Source organism: Boleophthalmus pectinirostris, unplaced genomic scaffold (genome assembly GCF_026225935.1).
Source record: "Boleophthalmus pectinirostris isolate CB_2022bp ecotype Guang Dong unplaced genomic scaffold, ASM2622593v1 HiC_scaffold_4, whole genome shotgun sequence".
Lineage (NCBI taxonomy): Eukaryota > Metazoa > Chordata > Actinopteri > Gobiiformes > Gobiidae > Boleophthalmus > Boleophthalmus pectinirostris.
The window spans coordinates 27,177,926-27,197,540 of NW_026571353.1; the positions used below are offsets into that span (position 1 = coordinate 27,177,926).

Consider the following 19,615-nt stretch of genomic DNA (forward strand, 5'->3'; position numbering starts at 1 on the left):
TACCTTATTAGGTAATGGTCATTAATGTATTTTTATTTATGTAGTTTGCTTTTATATACATGTATAAAACTAAATATATACTTAGATCTGTGGATAGGTGTAAGTAAGCATTTGTGCTGTAACAGTTGAAAAAATGCATCTAACTTGTACTTACAAACTTTACTGATCCACAAGGCAAATTATTTGGACACAGTAGCTCACACGTCACAAAATAATGCAATAACCAAGAGTAAAACATATATATTGTAATAATGAATTTTAAATAAGTAGCAAAAAAGTAGCAAGAGGCAGGCGTCAAATAAGATATCATTATATAAATGTAGAGAAAATAGAAAAATAAGTAATAAAATATAAAATCGCAGTATAATAAATAAATTAATAATAAAATAAATAAATTCACCTTATTTCTCCTCCAGGACACGAGGGGGCGGTGTTGTGCAGTGTGCCTGTAGAGCAGCGCCCTTTGCATAAATAGAAGAAGGTTCATTCAGCCATTACACTCTTCTCACGGAGGGACGTGCCGCTAGTGGAGGACAGGTCATCTGCAGCCCGACAAAATGTTATCCGTGAGAGTCGCTTCAGCTTTGGCCAGGGCTCTGCCCAGAAGAGCCGGATTTGTAAGTGGTTTATTCAACTATTGGAACATTTTGGAGCGTGTAAATTGCAAAGTAATGCCTATCTTTTGATGACGTTAATGGCAATGTCGCAGGCCGCTAGCTAAAGCTAACTTGTCATTTGGAACATTGCGTACCGGTCACTCTGAAAAGCTTTAACTGTATGGATGCATCGTGCTATGGAAAATCGAATAATATTGTGAGATTTTTGCATCTATTGTTTGCCCTTGAACCAGACCTTATGCCTTCAGTGTACGGGCAAACCCATTAGTGCTTTGCGGCAAAGCTAACTCTGCTAGCGGCCATTCAACCACGCTGTGAAGGTCAGAAAGCCTGACAGCGCATGTTCTCTGCGCTGCACGGAAGTTTATACGACATCAAAACTGCGCATTTAAAAGGCTTCTTATGCATTATTTTCAGTTTGTTTGCAAATGCATTCAACAAAATAAAGCGTCTGTCATTGACTCTAGATCTCAAAGGCTGTCCCCGCTGCCTGCGTTGGGGTCAACCACCTCCACACAACCAGACCATGGCTGCAGAAAACGGGTGAGAAAAGACTATATTTCTCTCTCCTCGGTGTTTTCAACCAAATTCCAAAAGAATTTGGTCATAGAACGATATTCACTTAGAATGACATCTACAACAAATTTACAGACAGACCCATTTAATGCATTACAGGCTAATAAAATGGTAAATACATTCTGTTAATACAAGTTGAAGCTGTCTCATTTAAGTTATAAACTATATGCCTACAATAATTTAAATCCCCAATCTATATATCAAATCTTGCAGGAAAAAGTAATTTACTAAATTTAAATTTAAACTTGTTTTACAGGAGGATTCATAGTGTGTTTGGTTGTTGTTGTTTTTTTGGAAATCCCACTTTTTTTTCCCTTTCAGTTTTTAGATCTTAATATTTTTGTCTTTTTACAGGCACCGCTGAGGTGTCTTCTATCCTGGAGGAGAAGATCTTGGGAGCAGATACCTCTGCTGACCTGGAGGAGACTGGACGTGTGCTGTCCATTGGTGATGGTATTGCCAGAGTTTACGGTCTGAGGAATGTCCAGGCTGAGGAGATGGTGGAATTCTCCTCTGGACTGAAGGTGTGAATGAATACTGGTACATTGTTGAATATGATTTAACATTGAAACCTGACACTTTGTATTATTGTATTAGGGCATGTCTCTGAACTTGGAGCCTGACAATGTTGGTGTTGTGGTGTTTGGTAATGACAAACTGATCAAAGAGGGCGACATCGTCAAGAGAACTGGTGCCATTGTGGATGTTCCTGTTGGAGAGCAGCTTTTGGGCCGTGTTGTGGACGCTCTGGGAAATGCCATTGATGGAAAAGTTCGTGCCTGATTTTAATTTTAAAGTTTAGTTTTCTCTTTAGTGGTTCAGAGGTTTACGGTATTTGTCGTTCAATTTTATCCAGGGTCCTCTTGGCTCCACTGTACGCAGACGTGTGGGTCTGAAGGCCCCTGGTATCATCCCCCGCATCTCTGTGAGGGAGCCCATGCAGACTGGCATTAAGGCTGTGGACAGTCTGGTGCCCATCGGTAGAGGCCAGCGAGAGCTGATCATTGGTGATAGGCAGACTGGGTAAGAACTTTTGAAAACAAGTATAAGAATGACAAATGTAAGCTGGACTACATTTTTGAAATTTCATTTTTATATTCAGAAAAACCGCCATTGCCATTGACACCATTATCAACCAGAAGCGTTTCAACGATGGCACTGATGAGAAAAAGAAGCTGTACTGTATCTATGTGGCCATTGGTCAGAAGAGGTCCACTGTGGCTCAGCTGGTGAAGAGGCTGACTGATGCTGATGCCATGAAGTACACTATTGTGGTGTCCGCCACTGCCTCTGATGCCGCTCCTCTGCAGTACCTGGCCCCATACTCTGGCTGCTCCATGGGAGAGTACTTCAGAGACAATGGCAAGCACGCCCTTATCATCTATGATGATTTGTCCAAACAGGTGAGTGATCTTAATGACAAAATTACACGATGGCATGTCTAAAGGTTGACACCAGCAGTGAGTGACTGTGCCTCCGTTTTTCCCTCTCAGGCTGTAGCCTACCGTCAGATGTCTCTGCTGCTGCGTCGTCCTCCTGGTCGTGAGGCCTATCCCGGTGACGTGTTCTACCTGCATTCCCGTCTGCTGGAGAGAGCTGCCAAGATGAACGACAACTTCGGAGGCGGCTCCCTCACTGCCCTCCCTGTGATTGAGACCCAGGCCGGTGATGTGTCTGCTTATATCCCCACTAATGTCATCTCCATCACTGATGGACAGGTTTGTACAGCACACTCACATTTATGTGTTGCCCTTTTGAATGTGATACTGACTGCTTGTCTCTGCTCTAGATCTTCTTGGAGACTGAGTTGTTCTACAAGGGTATCCGTCCAGCTATCAATGTAGGTTTGTCTGTGTCCAGAGTAGGATCTGCCGCCCAGACCAGGGCTATGAAGCAGGTATTTTTGTATTTTTGTTGTTGTTTTTTTAATATCTTAAGTGGGATATGGTGTGATAAGCTTATTGAATTTTTATATTTCTTGATAGGTGGCTGGTACCATGAAGCTGGAGCTGGCCCAGTACCGTGAGGTGGCTGCCTTCGCTCAGTTCGGTTCTGACCTTGATGCTGCCACTCAGCAACTGCTCAACAGAGGAGTGAGGCTGACAGAGCTGCTCAAGCAGGGACAGTACTGTAAGTTTGGCATGTTTGTGTCACTTGCACAGTATTTTGGTGACACTTGAAGTGTTTCTGATATGTTGGAGTTGTAATAAAATGCCTGTACCATCTTGTAGCTCCTATGGCCATTGAAGAGCAGGTCGCTGTCATCTACGCTGGTGTCAGGGGTCACTTGGACAAAATGGAGCCCAGCAAGATCACAAAGTTTGAGAAGGCTTTCCTGCAGCACATCCTCAGCCAGCACCAGGACCTGCTTGGAGCAATCAAGTAAGACCTTTCATTATTACAAGGTAATGACTTATGTTACATGTATTAACACTTGTTCCTTTTCCCCAGGGCTGACGGCAAAATCACAGAGGCATCAGATGCTAAACTTAAGCAGATTGTTCTGAACTTCTTGTCCAGTTTTGAGTAAAATGAGCACTTGTAATGAACTTCAGTGCGCTTAACCTGTCCTGTTCCTGTTATTGTTTGTGACACACTGAAGGCCACAACCTCCATGTACAGATCCCCCAAAATAAAATTTTACAACCTTAAAGATTCTGTTAATTGTAGAGGTTTGTGTCCTTAAGAGCGTATTTTCCTAAAATGGTCTGAGACTGAGGTGTCAAATTTGACAGAAGGCAAAGGCCTTTATTGTGCAGAAAAGGTCTGTTGATGTAAAGATAATTAGCTTGTTGAGATCCTGAGGAAAGTTTGGGCTCTGTTTCTCAGCTGTAGCCCAAATGGAGTGTTTGATACAATGGTAATAAATTACTCTAAAACAAGCCAAACGGGTTTTATTGTTTATTCCAGCTGTAAGTGTGTAACACGCATGGACATAATGACGCCCTTCAGTGTCCACTGGAAAACTGCTCACTGGTTCCAGCAGAGGTCACTGGTAGTCCGCTGTTAGTCGATAGTCACAGGCCTATTGCACGCTTGCTATGTCATACTCTAAAATGGGAGAGTTTAAAAGGGCTTGCACACAAATTGGTATCAAAGTTGGGTAAAATGGTCTATGATCAATAAGCTTGTATCTAACATTTCAACTTTGCAAGGTCACAGAATTTTCAAAGGTTATATTTATATTGCATTATTTTAAGAGATGGGATTATAGTAAGGAGGTCTTGACTAAACTTAATCTTAAACAGCAATGTGTTCATGTAGTAGTTCACATGCTCAAATAAGAATAATTTGGAAATGTGAAACGATATGCCCTTTGGCTTCCATATTGCACGGCAGCTAGAGGTCACTGATGGACAATAGCAGGAACTTGTTTTGACACATTTGCCTTATGTATGCTTTATTTTATAGAAGTAAGTAGCTAATGTTGTAATTATCTTCCCACAAACCAAAATCACAATTAGTCTTTGAATTATTTCATTGTCATGTCCCATTTGTGGTTTCCCCAGTGATTCAAAACGAGACAATACTTTTATTTCCCCATTTTCACATTGTTTTTTTTATATTTTGGACCACAACTTCCAACTAGAAAACAATAAACTGACAATTGAAAATTCATTTGATATAGTAATAGCCATTTTCCTTCTTGGTCCATTGTAAACAGTGTGTTTCTGCTGATACTTTACTTGGCTGGTTAGAGTGAGACATGTGACTGAAAGTGGCAGCTGTGAATGAGGACTATTGTAAAGGTCACAGACAATGACACTGGACTGAGTAGAAATAGCGCACAATGGGAGAACCCCCGAATAGTTTTGATAGCAAGATACGTTAAAGGTTCACTATATAACTTTCCTGCTAGAGAGTTGGAACATTAGGGATTATAGCATTAGACATATTTATCCTCCATGGAAACAAACAGATCACATCATCAGGCAAAGTTACAGGTCAGATTTGTGGTGCCTCTGCTCTCAGTAAAAGTGCATGAGGTTTAAGTTTTGTTTTATTTTTAAGACATAAAATATTTACATGAAGTAATGCCCAACAGATAAGTTCAATATCATACTGAGGAACATTCCAGGCAAAGCAAAAACATCTCCATGGTGGTTTTATAATGCACCTTTAAGCTCTATGTTGTTGTTTGTTTTCTATGTTTTCTGTGCAATGCTCTTTGTTATACTGCAATTCTTGACAGATTTGCTTTCCAATAACTGCAGAAAGCACAAGCAAAAGTTACAAGTGATTCAGGAAAAAATAAATAGAACAGAAATTACTTTGTTACTCAGAGCAGCAAACCAGTGCTTCAAGCCAGTATCAATTTGAAAATAGCTTCTGGATGGGGGCCGAAACCCTTGATCGCCAAGACAGAGTCCAGATAACCACAGATGAAACTTTCTCTACATTAAATCACTTCTGAACAAATGAAGGACTACACCGTTTCATATACTGTATCTTGCAACATCAAAAAAATATATATCTTTTTCCTCCAGTGGCTGAAAATATGCCTCAAAGATTGTTGTTCCTAACATAATAAATTGGCCCCATCTTGCAAAAAAAAAAAAAAAAAAAAGATTGTGAATGTAATACAGAAGAATGCAAAAAGTAATTTGTGTTTTAGCATGGACCATTGCTTCTTTTTAATGTTATTTGTGTTGCTTAGAGAAAACATTCACAAAACCATAATTTTGGCTTCAGACTTTTTATTTATAGTTGTAGTCTAGTGTCTCTTCCAATGTGGGTTCACTACACTGTAACAAAAATGTACATGGTCTTCCAAATTAAATAACCACAACACACTGCAAAAACTAAATCTAGCCAAGTTAAAATTACTTTTTATCTTGATTTCAATTACTTACAATGTACTTAAAGTTGTTCTGTGTAACTTTTTTGATGAGTTTGTCACCTGATACATGAGATTTTATTACCTGCAATGTTCCACTAATTTGTGTCGACCATATCCATCTTACTTTTAATTTATTGCTAAAATGACTTGCTTTCTTTTCTCCTGGAGATAAGTTAAATGTTAAACACTCTTGACAAAAGTATAAGATCTCCATGGAGGTAAAGTTACACAGAGTACCTTTAAAATAATAAACACAATTTTAGTTTCTTCAATTAAGATTAAGTAAATCTTATTCCATTGGTAGATCATTTTAATTGTCAAATCAAATCTACTCAAATAGATTAAGTTAAAGTTCTTTGTTTAGTGTTTTTTTGTTATTTACCCATTACTTTTTGCAGCGTAGTGTCTCTTGACTTCAGCAACAATAAAAGTCACGTTGGTTTCAGGCAAGAATTTCAAAAATGTATCTCCTCCACACATTCCTCGAAATTACCAGTCGAGGATACGTGTGGTATTTGTACAGCGATAGGCAGAAATTTCGCAAGTAAACAAAATCCTGGGAAACTTTATATTGGATTGGACTGAAAACTATTGCAGCCCAGTGCATTATGGGATGGGTGCATCTCCAGGTTGTCTGTGTGGGGTCATGGGTGTAATAGGATTGCAGCCTAAGCTTTGGCCTCGGTGACACCTGTCTGCTGGGGAAAATAAACTCTTGTCACTAATGTTGTGAAACAGTTTGTTAAGTAAAGTGTCATTGTTTAACCTATGGAAATCTCAAACAGAATAGTATAAAATGGTCAAAATCTGCAAAAACAAAAATAGAAAGAAAAAACACTCCCATTTGTATTTTGATTTTAAAAAAATTGCTCAAAATGGGTATTGATATAAAATTTTGGAATCACCCTTACTAGGTAATTGGAATTCATTGGATTTTAATCAATATTACAATTATTGCTCCAAACAATTACCAAAGTTCCCACTCTTTTTCACTGACAAAATTTCAAAACTTTAGCAAACTTAAGTGAATTTTCCAAGAATTTACGGCACCTACATGTATAGAATTTAGCATACTTTAGGACTAAATATGAAATGTTAACCCTTTCCACTCACCTTATGGTTTGGTATTATAGTTTTTTAACATTCAAAATACTGTCAGTCCATTTACTGTCGTTTCTTTTAAACAAAAGCCGCATACATTCAGAAATAATCATAACAGCCAAATGAGAACTTAACAGAATGCTGTAGTTGCGTGAAAGTAATACTAAAATTCCATAAACTTTCCAAAACTTTCGTTAAATTTACAAAATTCCATGAGTTGCAAACCTGGAAAATTACATTTTAAATTTCTATGACTTTTCCAGGATTTCCATAACCATTGGAACCCTGAATTACAAAAAAATTATGCAATAAAAAATGTGTTTTGCTCTAAGTTATATGGACTCTTTTTCAGCCCCACAAATGCTGGAGCAAAGCTGCTTTTATAAAAAAACAAAACAAAAACACAAGATATTCACCTACAAATAAATGCTAATAACTATTCGTCCTCTACAAACAGCCCATAAATGACTTTAAAATAATTTCAGATATGACCCATATAATGATCACATGGAAAATTACTGTGCAACTGCCACAATTACGCAACTTTTACTTTTCTTTAGTCTGACAGATTATATTTGCATGTTGGTGGTTTTGTTGGTGTGTCTGCAACATAAATGAATAATCCACCCAGTGCATTGTCTGCACACAGCACTACTCAAATTTCTCTTTTTCTATGCTTTAAGGAACAATGGATAAAAACCAGTTACACATGGTTTTGTGTCATTTTGTCTTATTAAAAGTTGCACTGTAATGTAACTTTATGGGTACACCTCCTGCTTTTATCCATGGAGATGTTATTGGTTTGCTTGGAAAGTTCTGTAGCATCACATTTAATAATCTATTTTGCATTTAGTCAATACAATGTGTTTTTATAACTCAAATATACACTGACAAACATGTATTAATTGCACTAGCACCAAGGAGACAAGCGGGTTACTGCCATTCAGAGGAACATTTAAGGTAACGCAGTAACATTTCCATAGAGACAAGCATCCACAAGATAAAGTCAGATTAAAAATAACTTGCATAATGAAACAGTTTGATGTCAAATTATAAAACACCCTTTAATCTTTCTGTATTGCTTAGACCAATACAAGATTTGCATTTCCATACAGTAAAAATTCATTACAATAATTATATGTACAATAAAACTGAATTCAACTGCCCTGAAATGCAGCCATTATTAATCTAAGGCAAAAAAAAATATATAAATTATTCCGTAGTTCAGTCTTCTTTGGGTTTAAAGACATCCAGGTTTTCATTTTCACAGGTTGTACAGGGCCACTGGTGTGCGCACAGATGCTCATTATATACTAGGCAAAAGGAATTCATTCATTCACGATGGCAGCGTAACACAAACTTACTGTACATTCGTAGCCACATTTCCGCAAAGTAAAAAAAAGCCTTGTTTTGTCAGGAAATCAACCATAAATCAGTTTTTGTCTCACAATAAAATCCATAATTTACAAATAAAATTAAACAAAAACTCATGTCTTAGTGCAAGGTTTCGTCACCTGTAGTGCGCACGGTACATAGCAGCTAAAGGCAAAAGGTGATGAACGAGTTCTTTGGAGAGGAGATACAGGTTTCAGAGTTTCAGCCCGTGCTGCCGTAGTGGTTTTCTCTTGGGTTTTCTTGTAAACTCGTGTGCGAGACAGGTTCGTCTTCTTCCTCTTGAGACACAACTGGGTCAATGGGCTGCTCAAAGAAGTTAGTCACACAGAAAACCTGCAGAACATAACACGGGGGAAAATTATACTTTATTTGATTTGACTGATTTATGCATTTATTTTGGACAAGTAAGAAAGTTACATTATTTTACAATGGAACATAAACCATATAACATTAATGAAATCATACAACAACAACAAAAATTCAAAATAATAGTAGTGGTGTGATCTAGTAGGTATGGCAATCATTAAAAAGGTGCTACAGTATTACACAAGATTGACTCTTGTGAGCTTTCAGCCATGTTATAATGCTGTTACCTCATTAAAGACATATCTGGAGTTGTGTTTTTTTTTATTTCCAAATGTTTTTATCATAACTCTGCCTACATCTCCAAAGCTCAAAATGCTCTGTTCTACCTTGTGATGTCATGTAGCGGTAGTTTTTAATTTAACAGCTACTTTTTACCTTAAGTTCATTACAGTTTGGTGATTACAGGGTTGAAATTATCCAGTTTATTCTAGTGAAGGTGAATGGAGTTTAAAACAGAGTAGAGCACTTCCCGTATTAACACGGTGAAACAGAGAGTGACACAAAACAAAAAACAGAACTAAGTTTTTGCGGAGGAAACAGCATTATACATAGTACAGGGGCCTTTAAATTCATACTACATAAGGTTATGATTCTTCATGTTGAACTGAAAAGGATGTTGGTTTATGTGGTCACTTCACTTCTACATTTTTCCTTGTCCATGGGTTATTTGTTAGAGAAAGCTTGATCATGGCTAATAGCGACATGGTATCTCATGAGCACAAGACCTATAATTTAATTTAAAATCCGCTTCTGAAACTTTATAAACCACAAAATTGTTAAAGGATTTCACAGAGTCTTGCAAATTAAATGTGCTTTTGGGGCTTAAAACTACTGCATTATATCACCAACTTATCACATTGCTGGTTGGTTTTTAACTCTTAATATTTGAATTTTTTTTTTACATGTGTGTGGAAAAGTTATTGGAAAATGTACTTTCAGAAGCAGAGTGGGCGGTCACTGTTGATTTCCATAGGAGCTAGAGAGATTGTTGAGAGATTGTAACCTACAGTAACCACCATCCAGTTCCAGCAGCCAGGCCTTAAAATTAAAATTCAACTCAAGAAGGAGCTGGACTTTTTAATTAAATGTTTCTTTTTAATACTTTCAAAATACTGGACTTACATTTAAAATGGCCACCAGTCCTCCCTGCAGCAGCCCCATCAGCACGTCACTCCAGTGGTGCTTGTAGTCAGACACTCGGGACAGACCCACATAAACAGCCGTCGCAATCAGGAAAAACTGGAAGGTGGGGCGCAGGAGCCTGGTCCAGTTTGATTTCAATCTGGCCTGAATGTACAGCTGCATCAGACCAAAACATCAACATTAGACTTATTTGAATAATGTTACACGATACAAAGTCAATGTCTGAGCGTCAAAGTGCCATTTCCTCAATAAAACCAGGTTATGTTTTTGGACCTTAAAAATGTACTCTAAATCAAAGAACATACGCTTCACTCAGCTACTTTGAAGTATAAACAGAAGTAGATCATAGTTTTACATTTTGTCCAAACTGAGATGGTGAGCTAAAACATCTTGATAACAGATAAAAGGTCCTTTGACTTCCTATTCAAATATGCTGGTTGGCCGCACCTCTTCATAGAGACAAGCAGGACGCTTATCTGCCTCACCATTTAAAAGATATTTCATGCAGCTAAAAGCGATTGCTCTGCTTTTTGCTGTTGTCTGAGAACTGCTGAAAAGGCTGAGGGTGTTCAAGCTTCTGGCTACATCGACTCCGGTGCCAATTCACTTTATACTGAGTTGGCACCGGACTCGATGGAGCCATATAAGCATCTCTCTCTTATATTAGAGAGAGCATCCATTAGCCAACGTAGCATCTCTCTCTAACTGCTGTTGTCAGGGTACTCATTTTGGTCTTAAAATGTTTGTATTAACTCACTCTACATGATTCTGGAGTTTTTATTTAGCTGTTTTGTCCGTACATAAATTGAGACTCCAAATTCACCCCTTTGACTGCAAGCCTCGATGAGTTTCTTTTGACTGTTGTCGAATGCTATGAGCGACGTCGCACCCCCTTAGTCCATGTATAGAACCCTATAATTATAATTCCAAGGGGACTCTTTGTCAATATGTAAATGTAGAAGAACTACTTACAGCAAGAAACATCATGCAGTACATGGAAAATGAGGAATGTCCGGAGTAAAACGAAAGCCTGAAAAAGACCAAAATGAGATCAATTAGATTATTATGAAACTGATTATGTTAAAAAGTCCTATATTGACTCTTGTGAGCTTTCAGCCATGTTATAATGTTGTTTCCTCATCAAAAACATACCTGGAGTTGTGTTTTGTTTCATTCACACATGTCTGAGTAATATAATCAACCTAAACATACAGGGTTTGTGTGTTAAACATGTATGAATGAAACAAAACACAACTCCAGGTATGTTTGTGAAGAGGAAATAGCATTATAAAAAAGATCATGAAATAGCGTAATATGGGCCCCTTTAAATGTAACATGATTCTTAAAACATATAATTTCTTATTTTGGTACATACGTTGCTTAAAAACCCATTCACGTGGCTCTGGTTTTCTTTGGCCAGTGAAAAATGCAGACTTGTGTATTAATGGTTGTGCATGTGTTCAAATGTTCCAAATTAGCCAACCCTGTAGGCATGAACAACAAGGAAGTTTTATGTAGAAAGTATTTGAAGAATTACTATAAAATGTTGTCCAAAGTGCAGTCTTGCTCAATGTAACTCAAAAAGACAAAAAGACAATTTACTATTAAAGTGTGAAGATAAAGGTAAAGTGTGATTCTAAAAGGTAATTTCCAAAGTTAATGACAAACAATATTTATAAATAGCTATAAACATAAAAATAACAAGAATGTGTAGAAATATGTTTGTATCACATGGAAAATAATATTAAAAACACTATAAATTATCACATTATTCTGGGCCTAAAAGTCAATAGTTTAAAAAAAGAGATGGGGGCAGCTGTACAAAAGCAGATATATTGCTCAGGATATGGTCAGCAACTCAAGTTAAAAAACTCACATTAAACTCTTTTCTGATTTATGCTACAATGTTGTTTTCTCATCAAAAATAGGCTTCATTCACGCATATTTAGGCTGACTTCTTCTCTCAAACCCTCTGTTCCATGTTGTGATATCATGTGATAATACAGAAAGTGCTCCACTGCGTTTTTAAACTCCATGCAGCTTCACAAGAATCATGTAGACCAGACATGTCAAACTCAGGCCCCGGGCAAAATTTGGCCTGCGAGATCATATCACATATGTACTAGAGCTGGGCCACCGACATTATTTATTCATAATGTAGTTATCATTTTATATTACGCTTGTTCTGAATTCAGTGTTTAAGCAAAACTATTATTAAACATTTTTTTAATAAGAAAAGGTTTAGCATTACATATCTTTTTGTTGAAATTTTTTGATTGAGTTTGGCCCACGACAGTCCCAGTTTTTAATTTTGGCCCTCTGAATTTGAGTTTGAAGCCCCTGATGTGGATGATTTCAACCTTAGAATTGCGCATCTCTACTGAACTAAGTAAAAAGGTAGTGGTTAACCTGTAAAGTACCACCGCATGGCAACACAGGCACAAGGTGAAACAAAACAAAACAAAACAACTCCCGGTATGTTTTGGGGAGGTAACAACATTATAACATGACTTAAAGCTCATAAGGGTATTTTTTTTGTAATATAGGACTTTTTCCCAAAACAAAAATAAGAAAGGACATATTTTCTAACAATACTATCAAAAAGATTGTCTGTGCAAGATTGAGCCAGTTGGCATTGGTCATAGTAGTTGTCAAAGTGTCTCAAAGGACTTTAAGCCAATTAGAAGTTATATTGGCCCTCCATCTGAGATAATAGCATTATCAAAGTCTAGATGAATCACTAGATATTAGTCAATCTGTTTGCCTTTAGGTAATAATAATATCCACACCTCGTCATTTGGTGTACTACTCTCTTATGTGTGTCACTGCTTTATGGTGAAAGACAAAGACTAATCGATGTTATGCAATTCAATTCCTGCATAGCTATAAAATATTAAGACACTGCCCTTCCCTCTTTTAAACCAGTAGTTTCCAGTTCCCAGCAGAGGTTCGGCTGCAGTTTAATTTTAAAACTATGACAGTGCATTTAATCTTCTTTCTGTTTTGCAACTTGCTTTTTTACATTATGTCAATTTCATTTTGCAGTAGTTCAGTCTTGGATCAGTAGCATGGTTATTTTGGGGGTCCTTTCTTAAAAACTTTGGAAAACCGCTGTTTAAAATGATTGATACTTTGCAGTGACTTCACGCTGGGGTGTTCTATGCGTATCTCTATCGCAAAATAATTTGTTACCAGGCTGACATATCAGCAAATCAGCAAACACTGGCAAAACAGTTTTAAGATTGTCTGAACTCAAGAAAATATACAAAATGGATGTAAACATAACATTTTCAGGAGCCTGAGATCAATACGAGTATTCTTGGTCCTGTTGAGTAATTTGATTTTCAACAAAATGCTGAAAGCGACTGAAAAACTGTTGACTAATGCTTTTATTTTAAATGTAAGGAACAAATCAGATTACCTGTTGTAATTCCAACCAAGTCAGCTCTTTCTGGTCAGATTGTGTTTTAAAACAAAGTTCAGGGCCTGTTTACACGAGAAAGCTTGTGGGTAAAAACGACAAAATATTTTATCGGAAGTGCCTTTCGTTTAGACAGGGACAGCATTTTTAGAGCTTAAAAATGCAAAAATCTGAAATCACCCTCCAGAGTGGAAAAACTGAACACGCTCCGCCGTAGTGTTTCCATCTACACTGCCCAAGACGCAAAACTCTTGTCAGATCTGCTCATGTTGCGTACACTTTTACGTCACATACAGCACCACCAAGCGTCACCACCGAGCCGCCTGGCATGCATAACCAATCGAATTCCCCACACTTTTGCATCACTGTATGCGTGCAGATTTCCTCCTGAAAATGCTTGTCTGAACGCGGAATAAAAAGTGAAGACGCGACACTACTTTTGCATCTTCCGTTCAGACCGTCATCATATAAACGCAGCCTCAGATTAAGTTAAGAGCTTCTGACAGAGTAGTGCTTTCAGTTAGCGTCACACCCCCAGAGAAAGTTGATGAAATCAGCTGCAAAGTATCAACAGGCCTCAAAATGGAGTTCAAAATGACAGCAATCAAAGAATAAACTGTAAAAAAAGTGATGGCTATGTCATTTAAGCTTTACAGTCTGGTTTCAGTACCTGGCCTCATCCACTAGAAAAGGCTCTCCGTTGCAGGTGAAGTTCTCGATGTACCCGCCTGCGCTACAGTTGATCTTGTCCCATGACGGGTTGCACACAGCCAGGAAGTGAGGCCGCAAACGTCCAATGGAATATTTGGCTATGTCTGTCAGCGACTGGCTAGCAGCTGCTCCAAACACATAACTCCCCACTGCTTTGTACACACACCCTACGTATCTCATCCCCAGACACTGCTTCTTGATGCGGGACAGGTAAACAGAAAGGCACTCACCGCACACAAGCTGCACAGAAAACAAGAATGGTGACAAAAAAACAGGTTAACATCAAGGGTGTGGTCGGAATTGGGTCAATAAAAGGTACTGTATGTAACTTTTTCAATAGGGGGTCTAAACCCTCTCATCTCCCTGGAAAATTTATTGTTTTGTCTGGATTGTGGTAGATTGTGTGGCATAAATCTGTCTTCATAGAGAAAAGCAGGTGACTCAACAAGGCCAAGTATTTGTATAAAACCAAGATAGAGAAGTTTAATACTGTGGAATAATCCTTCATCCAAACTTGAAACAATCTAACCACAGCTGCTAATTTGAATTGCATGTCTCTCAAATGTGGAAGACATCTCTTGAAACTTCTTGTAAAATTCAGAACAAAATATAGAACGAATACCAGCTCGAACGTCCTATTCTCTCAGCTTGAATGTCCCCCTCCTCCCTCTGGGGGGACATTCTCACCGCCGCGTTACGCACTGTGATGTATTGAGTTAGAAAATCAGCTTCTATATCATAATAAAGTGAAATGTTTGTTTATGTCATTTTACCAAACTTCCTGAAGCAACCCACAATTTTGCAGTCTGTAATATCAATATAATCCTTATTTGCTCATAAAAGTTTACTATGTAATTGGATTTTAAATCATTTTTCTTGTTCCCCGTGTCCTAAAGCATCTGTAACTGTTGATTTGGGAAGGAATATTAATTATTTCCTTACCTGCCATGAACATAATTTGTAAGCAGCGCAAAACAAGAAACTTAGAAAGCTACAGAATTTGTTTTAAAAAATCATTCAGAATCACTTGAGCCCACAGTTGAGACCACATAATTTTTGCATGTTTTCTTTTTGTATGTATGAACAAATGTGTTGAGATATATTGTAACTTGCGTGTGTACTATATATAATGACAAAGCATTAAAAAAAAAAAGTATATAGATTAACTAACTTACTTTCATAAAGGGTATAAAGGGTCCATACTGTTTCTCAGTCCTTTGTTGTTTTGTTGTGTTTTTCTTTACGTGTAAACTGCCATGTTAGTTTTTGATATGAACAAAGCCTTTCGGTTTGTTTTTCTGATTCAGGCGGCAGACCCAGCACCAAAAAAAGTTACATAAAGCACCTTTACTTGAAGAAAAAAAGTCACAATATCTGACTTACCACTATCAATGTGGATGGGATCATAACTCCTCCAAGCAGCTGGTAGGATATCGTGTCATCTTTGAGTGGATATCGGATAGATTCGTCATTGCAGAAGAATCCTCGCTTAAAGGGGTTATGATTAGGTGTGAGGATAAGAAATGGTAGTGCGACTGTCAAAAGAAAAGACAAAGAAAACAAAGACTTTAGAATACAATTAGGATATAATATGATTTTTGTCTTGTCTTGTCTTAAAAACAAATAGAAACAGCTTTTGATATTTATTTTCTACAACAATGCCAACATTTAAACACAAAATATAGTCAAATTACTTGCTTTAAAGCCTGAACTCTGCTCCAAACTACATACTTTTACTAAGGATTGGTTCCGTTATATCACTGAAGATCAGAAATAATTGAATCCGGATCTCAGTTATAATTTGATTCATATGACAGCTGTTTTATAACATCAAAAGAGCAGTCGAACTCACACCATATAAGAAGTGAAACAAGCTGGTTTTCCCGTTTGGATATAGGATAGAGTTGTTTGAAATAGAGGGTGGAGCCATTATGGGACAGACAGAGGTATAGAGTTACACAATAGAGTCTCAATTCTTTGTTTGAGAGCTTAAAGGGGAATAGTCCATGAACGTTTTAATTTCAAATAATATAATACATTTGTGGGCAGGGTAGAATGTTTAGATACTGAAATCTGCTCACTTCTTTGTAATGCTTCAGGCTGTTGAATGAAACAAACATGTTTTTATGTGGTTTGGACAAAATGTGGTTTGGGTTGAAGTCAAAAGTACAAAATATTACAAGAAGTGATGGTGAGTTCTAAAATGGAATGACCAACTTTAACCTATGGCAAGATCAGATAAAACAGACAGACAGATAAAACATTGATTCAGCAAATAAAGGTGATGTCATCTATTTTATTAGGCTTATTGTCAACATTGAGTAAAGTCTGGGCAGTTTTTGACCATTGTTTACATTATGTTTGCGAAGTAACTGTTATGGAAATACCTCTACCCATGTCATATCATATCTGTAAACTGTTTACAGATGCAAACTTGAAAAACTAGGCGAGGCTTAAAATGTGTATGACAAACTTTGAGGATTCTGTAATTTCAACTTAATTTAGTAGGATAATAAATTGTAAACTGTTGTAAATATAAATTATAGTTTTATGCCAATCAAGAATAAATGTATGAAGAAAACTTGAACAACAATTTACATGTAAGAAATAATTTAGTTCTGACACTTTAAACGCTATTTCAGCAAATGAAATTGTGATTCCTTATAATTGTATTGGTCAAATAAATTTATTTCTGTGCACATTTGACGTGTTTTTGCCCGTGCGACATGGTTGCTAGGAGAGTTATGGAAATCCCTAGTGTGACGTCATGCTTTCCAGCCAGGAAGTAAAATATGAAACCTAAACAATTTCCAACTTGGGAAAAGTAAAATGTTTTGTATAACCTTAAAATATAATAGTCTTAACTGTGTTTCAACTTGTCATTGGCACTTTTTTCATGAAGTAGTCTAACCTCTCATATGTACTTTCTTTTTACATCATTGTCTTACTAGAAATATTGTGTAGTAATGTAAACAATGTCATTTTAGCACTTCATAAAAGGAAAGCGGAAACTCAATTAAGACCGCTTTCAATCGTGTTACCATGATCACAGACATTTGTACAGTCAGCAACCACATGATACTGACTAAGCAAAGTAGGTGCCCATTTTAACATTTGTACAGGGCGATTTGTCTTAACCTGCCCTGCATTATCAGCCTATAGTACATGTCACCTTTAGGTCCTTCATGTTCAAAGTCTCCCTAAAGGTTACACAATCATTTATCAACACTGTCCTTTTACGTAGCAGTTTAACGTCGGATTGCATTCCTAAAATAAAATTACAGGAATTAAAGTCATGATAAGAGACTTTTTTCCATTTCCTTAACAAGTTCTATTCACTGCAAGCTTTCCAATGATAATGAACGGACATTAAAGGTCTCATGTTATGCTTTGTTATAATGTTTCCTCATCAAAAACATGCCTGGAGTTTTGTTTTGTTTCACTGTTTCATTCTCACAACCCATGTATATTTAAGATGAGTTCTTCTCTCAAACGGAAAACACTCTGCTCCACCTTGTGATGTCATGCCGTAATACAGGAAGTGCTCCAGTGTAGTTATAAAATCCGTACACCTTCACTAGAATCATTTAGAAGAATTGCAGATCTCTTTTGAACTAAAAATAAAAAGGTGTCTGTTTACTTCTGATGTCATGAAGCATAGTTTTCAAGTTAAGGTGATGGACATGGATATTTTCAGCTTTGGAAAGGTAGAGTAATCATAAACGTGTTACTCAAACGTGTGTGAATGAAACAAAACACAGCTTCAGGTATATATTATTTTTAATATAATATAACTTAATGCGCACAAGTATCCATTTTGTGTAATATAGGACATTTAAAGTCTGTCCTAACTAGTGTGTACTGTAAAAAGAATAGATGTTTGCAATCTCTGTGGTACAATTTGACAAGATTATAGGGTGAGAGCCAGGCAAGGGCTTACCTAGAGCGAGACAGCCAACATCCAGGAGGACGAGCGGGATCCCGGAGGCTTCAAACATTTCGTAAAGTCGTTTCTTTTGCGGTTGCTGCGTGCGCGTAAAAGCGATCCTCCTCCGACTGTCGTTCCTCGTGAGCGTCCTCCGGGTGGGCTTAGGCGACACGAGACGCTGTCTATCTGGCGCACATGTCTCGCTATTCCAGCACAAGATTCAAACACAGCAGCAGTAGCGTCATTGCACTAATTGTATTGTAGTGGGAAGGGCTCCGTGGAAAAGGAAGAAGGCTGTGTCTATTTGGGGAGGTCCCACTTCACAAACAACGGAGCGCTAGTAGGAACCAATAAGTCACAGACACATCCAAAACTAAACTATCTCTACTAGTCTAGCACGAGCACAACGAGGACCCTCTCACCCGTTAAAGGTGTCAAAGTTCATGATAACACGGGACGCGGCGGATTCTTCAGCTCATATCGCTCCCCGTCCAAACGTGAGCCTGTTGTTACCGGTGAGGTGAAGTAGGCAAACTGACTGAGCTCTATTTAGGTGGGCTTATTGATGCGTTCAAGGGATGCTACGGAACTACGATATTAACTCGTCCAAGCCAATGGAAGTTAGTTCTGCATGCTTGTGTTTTCAGATTGTCCAGTAGCCAACAGATTTTGCGCATTACTAGGGTGACCAGATTTTAATATCAAAAACTGGGATACCCCTGGTTTGAAGTGGTTGGTAATAATAAAATTGTGAAACGAGTGAGTAATTAAGGAGAATTCTTCTTCATTTGGCCCATTCATGACTAACGTGAGTCAATATAGTCAAATTTTCTTTGTGTTTTGGTCATTTTTAAGCAGCTTTTCTGCATTTCACCTAAATTAGTGACAGCGTCCTTTACTGTTGATAGGGATAAAATTGGTCAACAAAGGGGAAATCAGGGACATTGCTTGTATCAAACTGGGGCAAGTCACTGGTTTTGGATAAATCCACTGGCACAGGGGACACAGGGCTCAAGACTGGGACTATCCTGGGTAAATAGGGACGTCTGGTCACCCTGCGCATTACGCACCATTGCGGCACAGTAGCTTATGCCAGTCACCGGTGGAAAACCAGGATTCCATGCCAAGATTTTCTTGTTTTTTGTGACAACTGACAACATTATAACAGGACAGAATATAGGAATATAGCTCAAGTTGTCATCTACGAAAAATTTAGGGGAAAAAATGTAATACTAACCTCTTACGAAATTATAATTGTATGAGTAATAGTACTTCTGCAGTTGCCCAATGTAGTATTTTCTAGTGCACGTGAAGGCCACACTGTGCTTAGGGAAATAAGAGCGCACTTTCGTCCTATCGCGTGTCTGTACGACAGGCGTCTGCCGATGCAGCGTCGCTCCGCCCACAGAAGGTCATCGTTCAGAAGATTCACTATTAATAGAAGGGGCTCCTCTCCTCATCGCTGTATTTCGGTATATGGAAATTTCTAGTGGGGATGGGATGTATAGCCCATTAGG

At 37.8% G+C, this 19,615-nt stretch overlaps 2 protein-coding genes across 2 annotated transcripts; one reads left to right on the top strand and one right to left on the bottom strand.

Annotated features, from left to right (window-relative positions):
• Positions 1 to 457: 457 nt before the first annotated feature.
• Positions 458 to 3,846, top strand: atp5fa1 (ATP synthase F1 subunit alpha). Its single transcript, XM_020932306.2, has 11 exons — positions 458 to 617; positions 1,085 to 1,160; positions 1,548 to 1,717; positions 1,791 to 1,964; positions 2,050 to 2,216; positions 2,296 to 2,596; positions 2,687 to 2,911; positions 2,983 to 3,090; positions 3,179 to 3,323; positions 3,425 to 3,575; positions 3,645 to 3,846. Exons 1-11 carry the CDS (start codon positions 558 to 560, stop codon positions 3,721 to 3,723), a joined length of 1,656 nt encoding a protein of 551 aa, XP_020787965.2. The 5' UTR covers positions 458 to 557; the 3' UTR covers positions 3,724 to 3,846.
• Positions 3,847 to 8,172: 4,326 nt separating this feature from the next.
• Positions 8,173 to 18,643, bottom strand: LOC110167018 (phospholipid phosphatase 1-like). Its single transcript, XM_020932316.2, has 6 exons — positions 18,111 to 18,643; positions 15,554 to 15,705; positions 14,130 to 14,410; positions 11,011 to 11,068; positions 10,018 to 10,194; positions 8,173 to 8,862 (listed from the first exon to the last, which is right to left on the bottom strand). Exons 1-6 carry the CDS (start codon positions 18,166 to 18,168, stop codon positions 8,731 to 8,733), a joined length of 858 nt encoding a protein of 285 aa, XP_020787975.1. The 5' UTR covers positions 18,169 to 18,643; the 3' UTR covers positions 8,173 to 8,730.
• Between the last annotated feature and the right edge of the window lie 972 nt (positions 18,644 to 19,615).

What these genes read in the sequence shown, in the direction of transcription:
- LOC110167018 (XM_020932316.2), bottom strand. Translation starts at nt 18,168, where the DNA reads ATGTTTGAAGCCTCCGGGATCCCGCTCGTCCTCCTGGATGTTGGCTGT. An exon ending in TCCCATCCACATTGATAGTG is followed by an intron (nt 14,411 to 15,553) that starts GTAAGTCAGATA and finishes TTTTCTGTGCAG; the next exon opens with CTTGTGTGCGGTGAGTGCCT. An exon ending in ACTGCATGATGTTTCTTGCT is followed by an intron (nt 10,195 to 11,010) that starts GTAAGTAGTTCT and finishes GGTCTGATGCAG; the next exon opens with CTGTACATTCAGGCCAGATT.
- atp5fa1 (XM_020932306.2), top strand. Translation starts at nt 558, where the DNA reads ATGTTATCCGTGAGAGTCGCTTCAGCTTTGGCCAGGGCTCTGCCCAGA. An exon ending in ATTGGTGATAGGCAGACTGG is followed by an intron (nt 2,217 to 2,295) that starts GTAAGAACTTTT and finishes TTTTATATTCAG; the next exon opens with AAAAACCGCCATTGCCATTG. An exon ending in TCTCCATCACTGATGGACAG is followed by an intron (nt 2,912 to 2,982) that starts GTTTGTACAGCA and finishes TCTCTGCTCTAG; the next exon opens with ATCTTCTTGGAGACTGAGTT.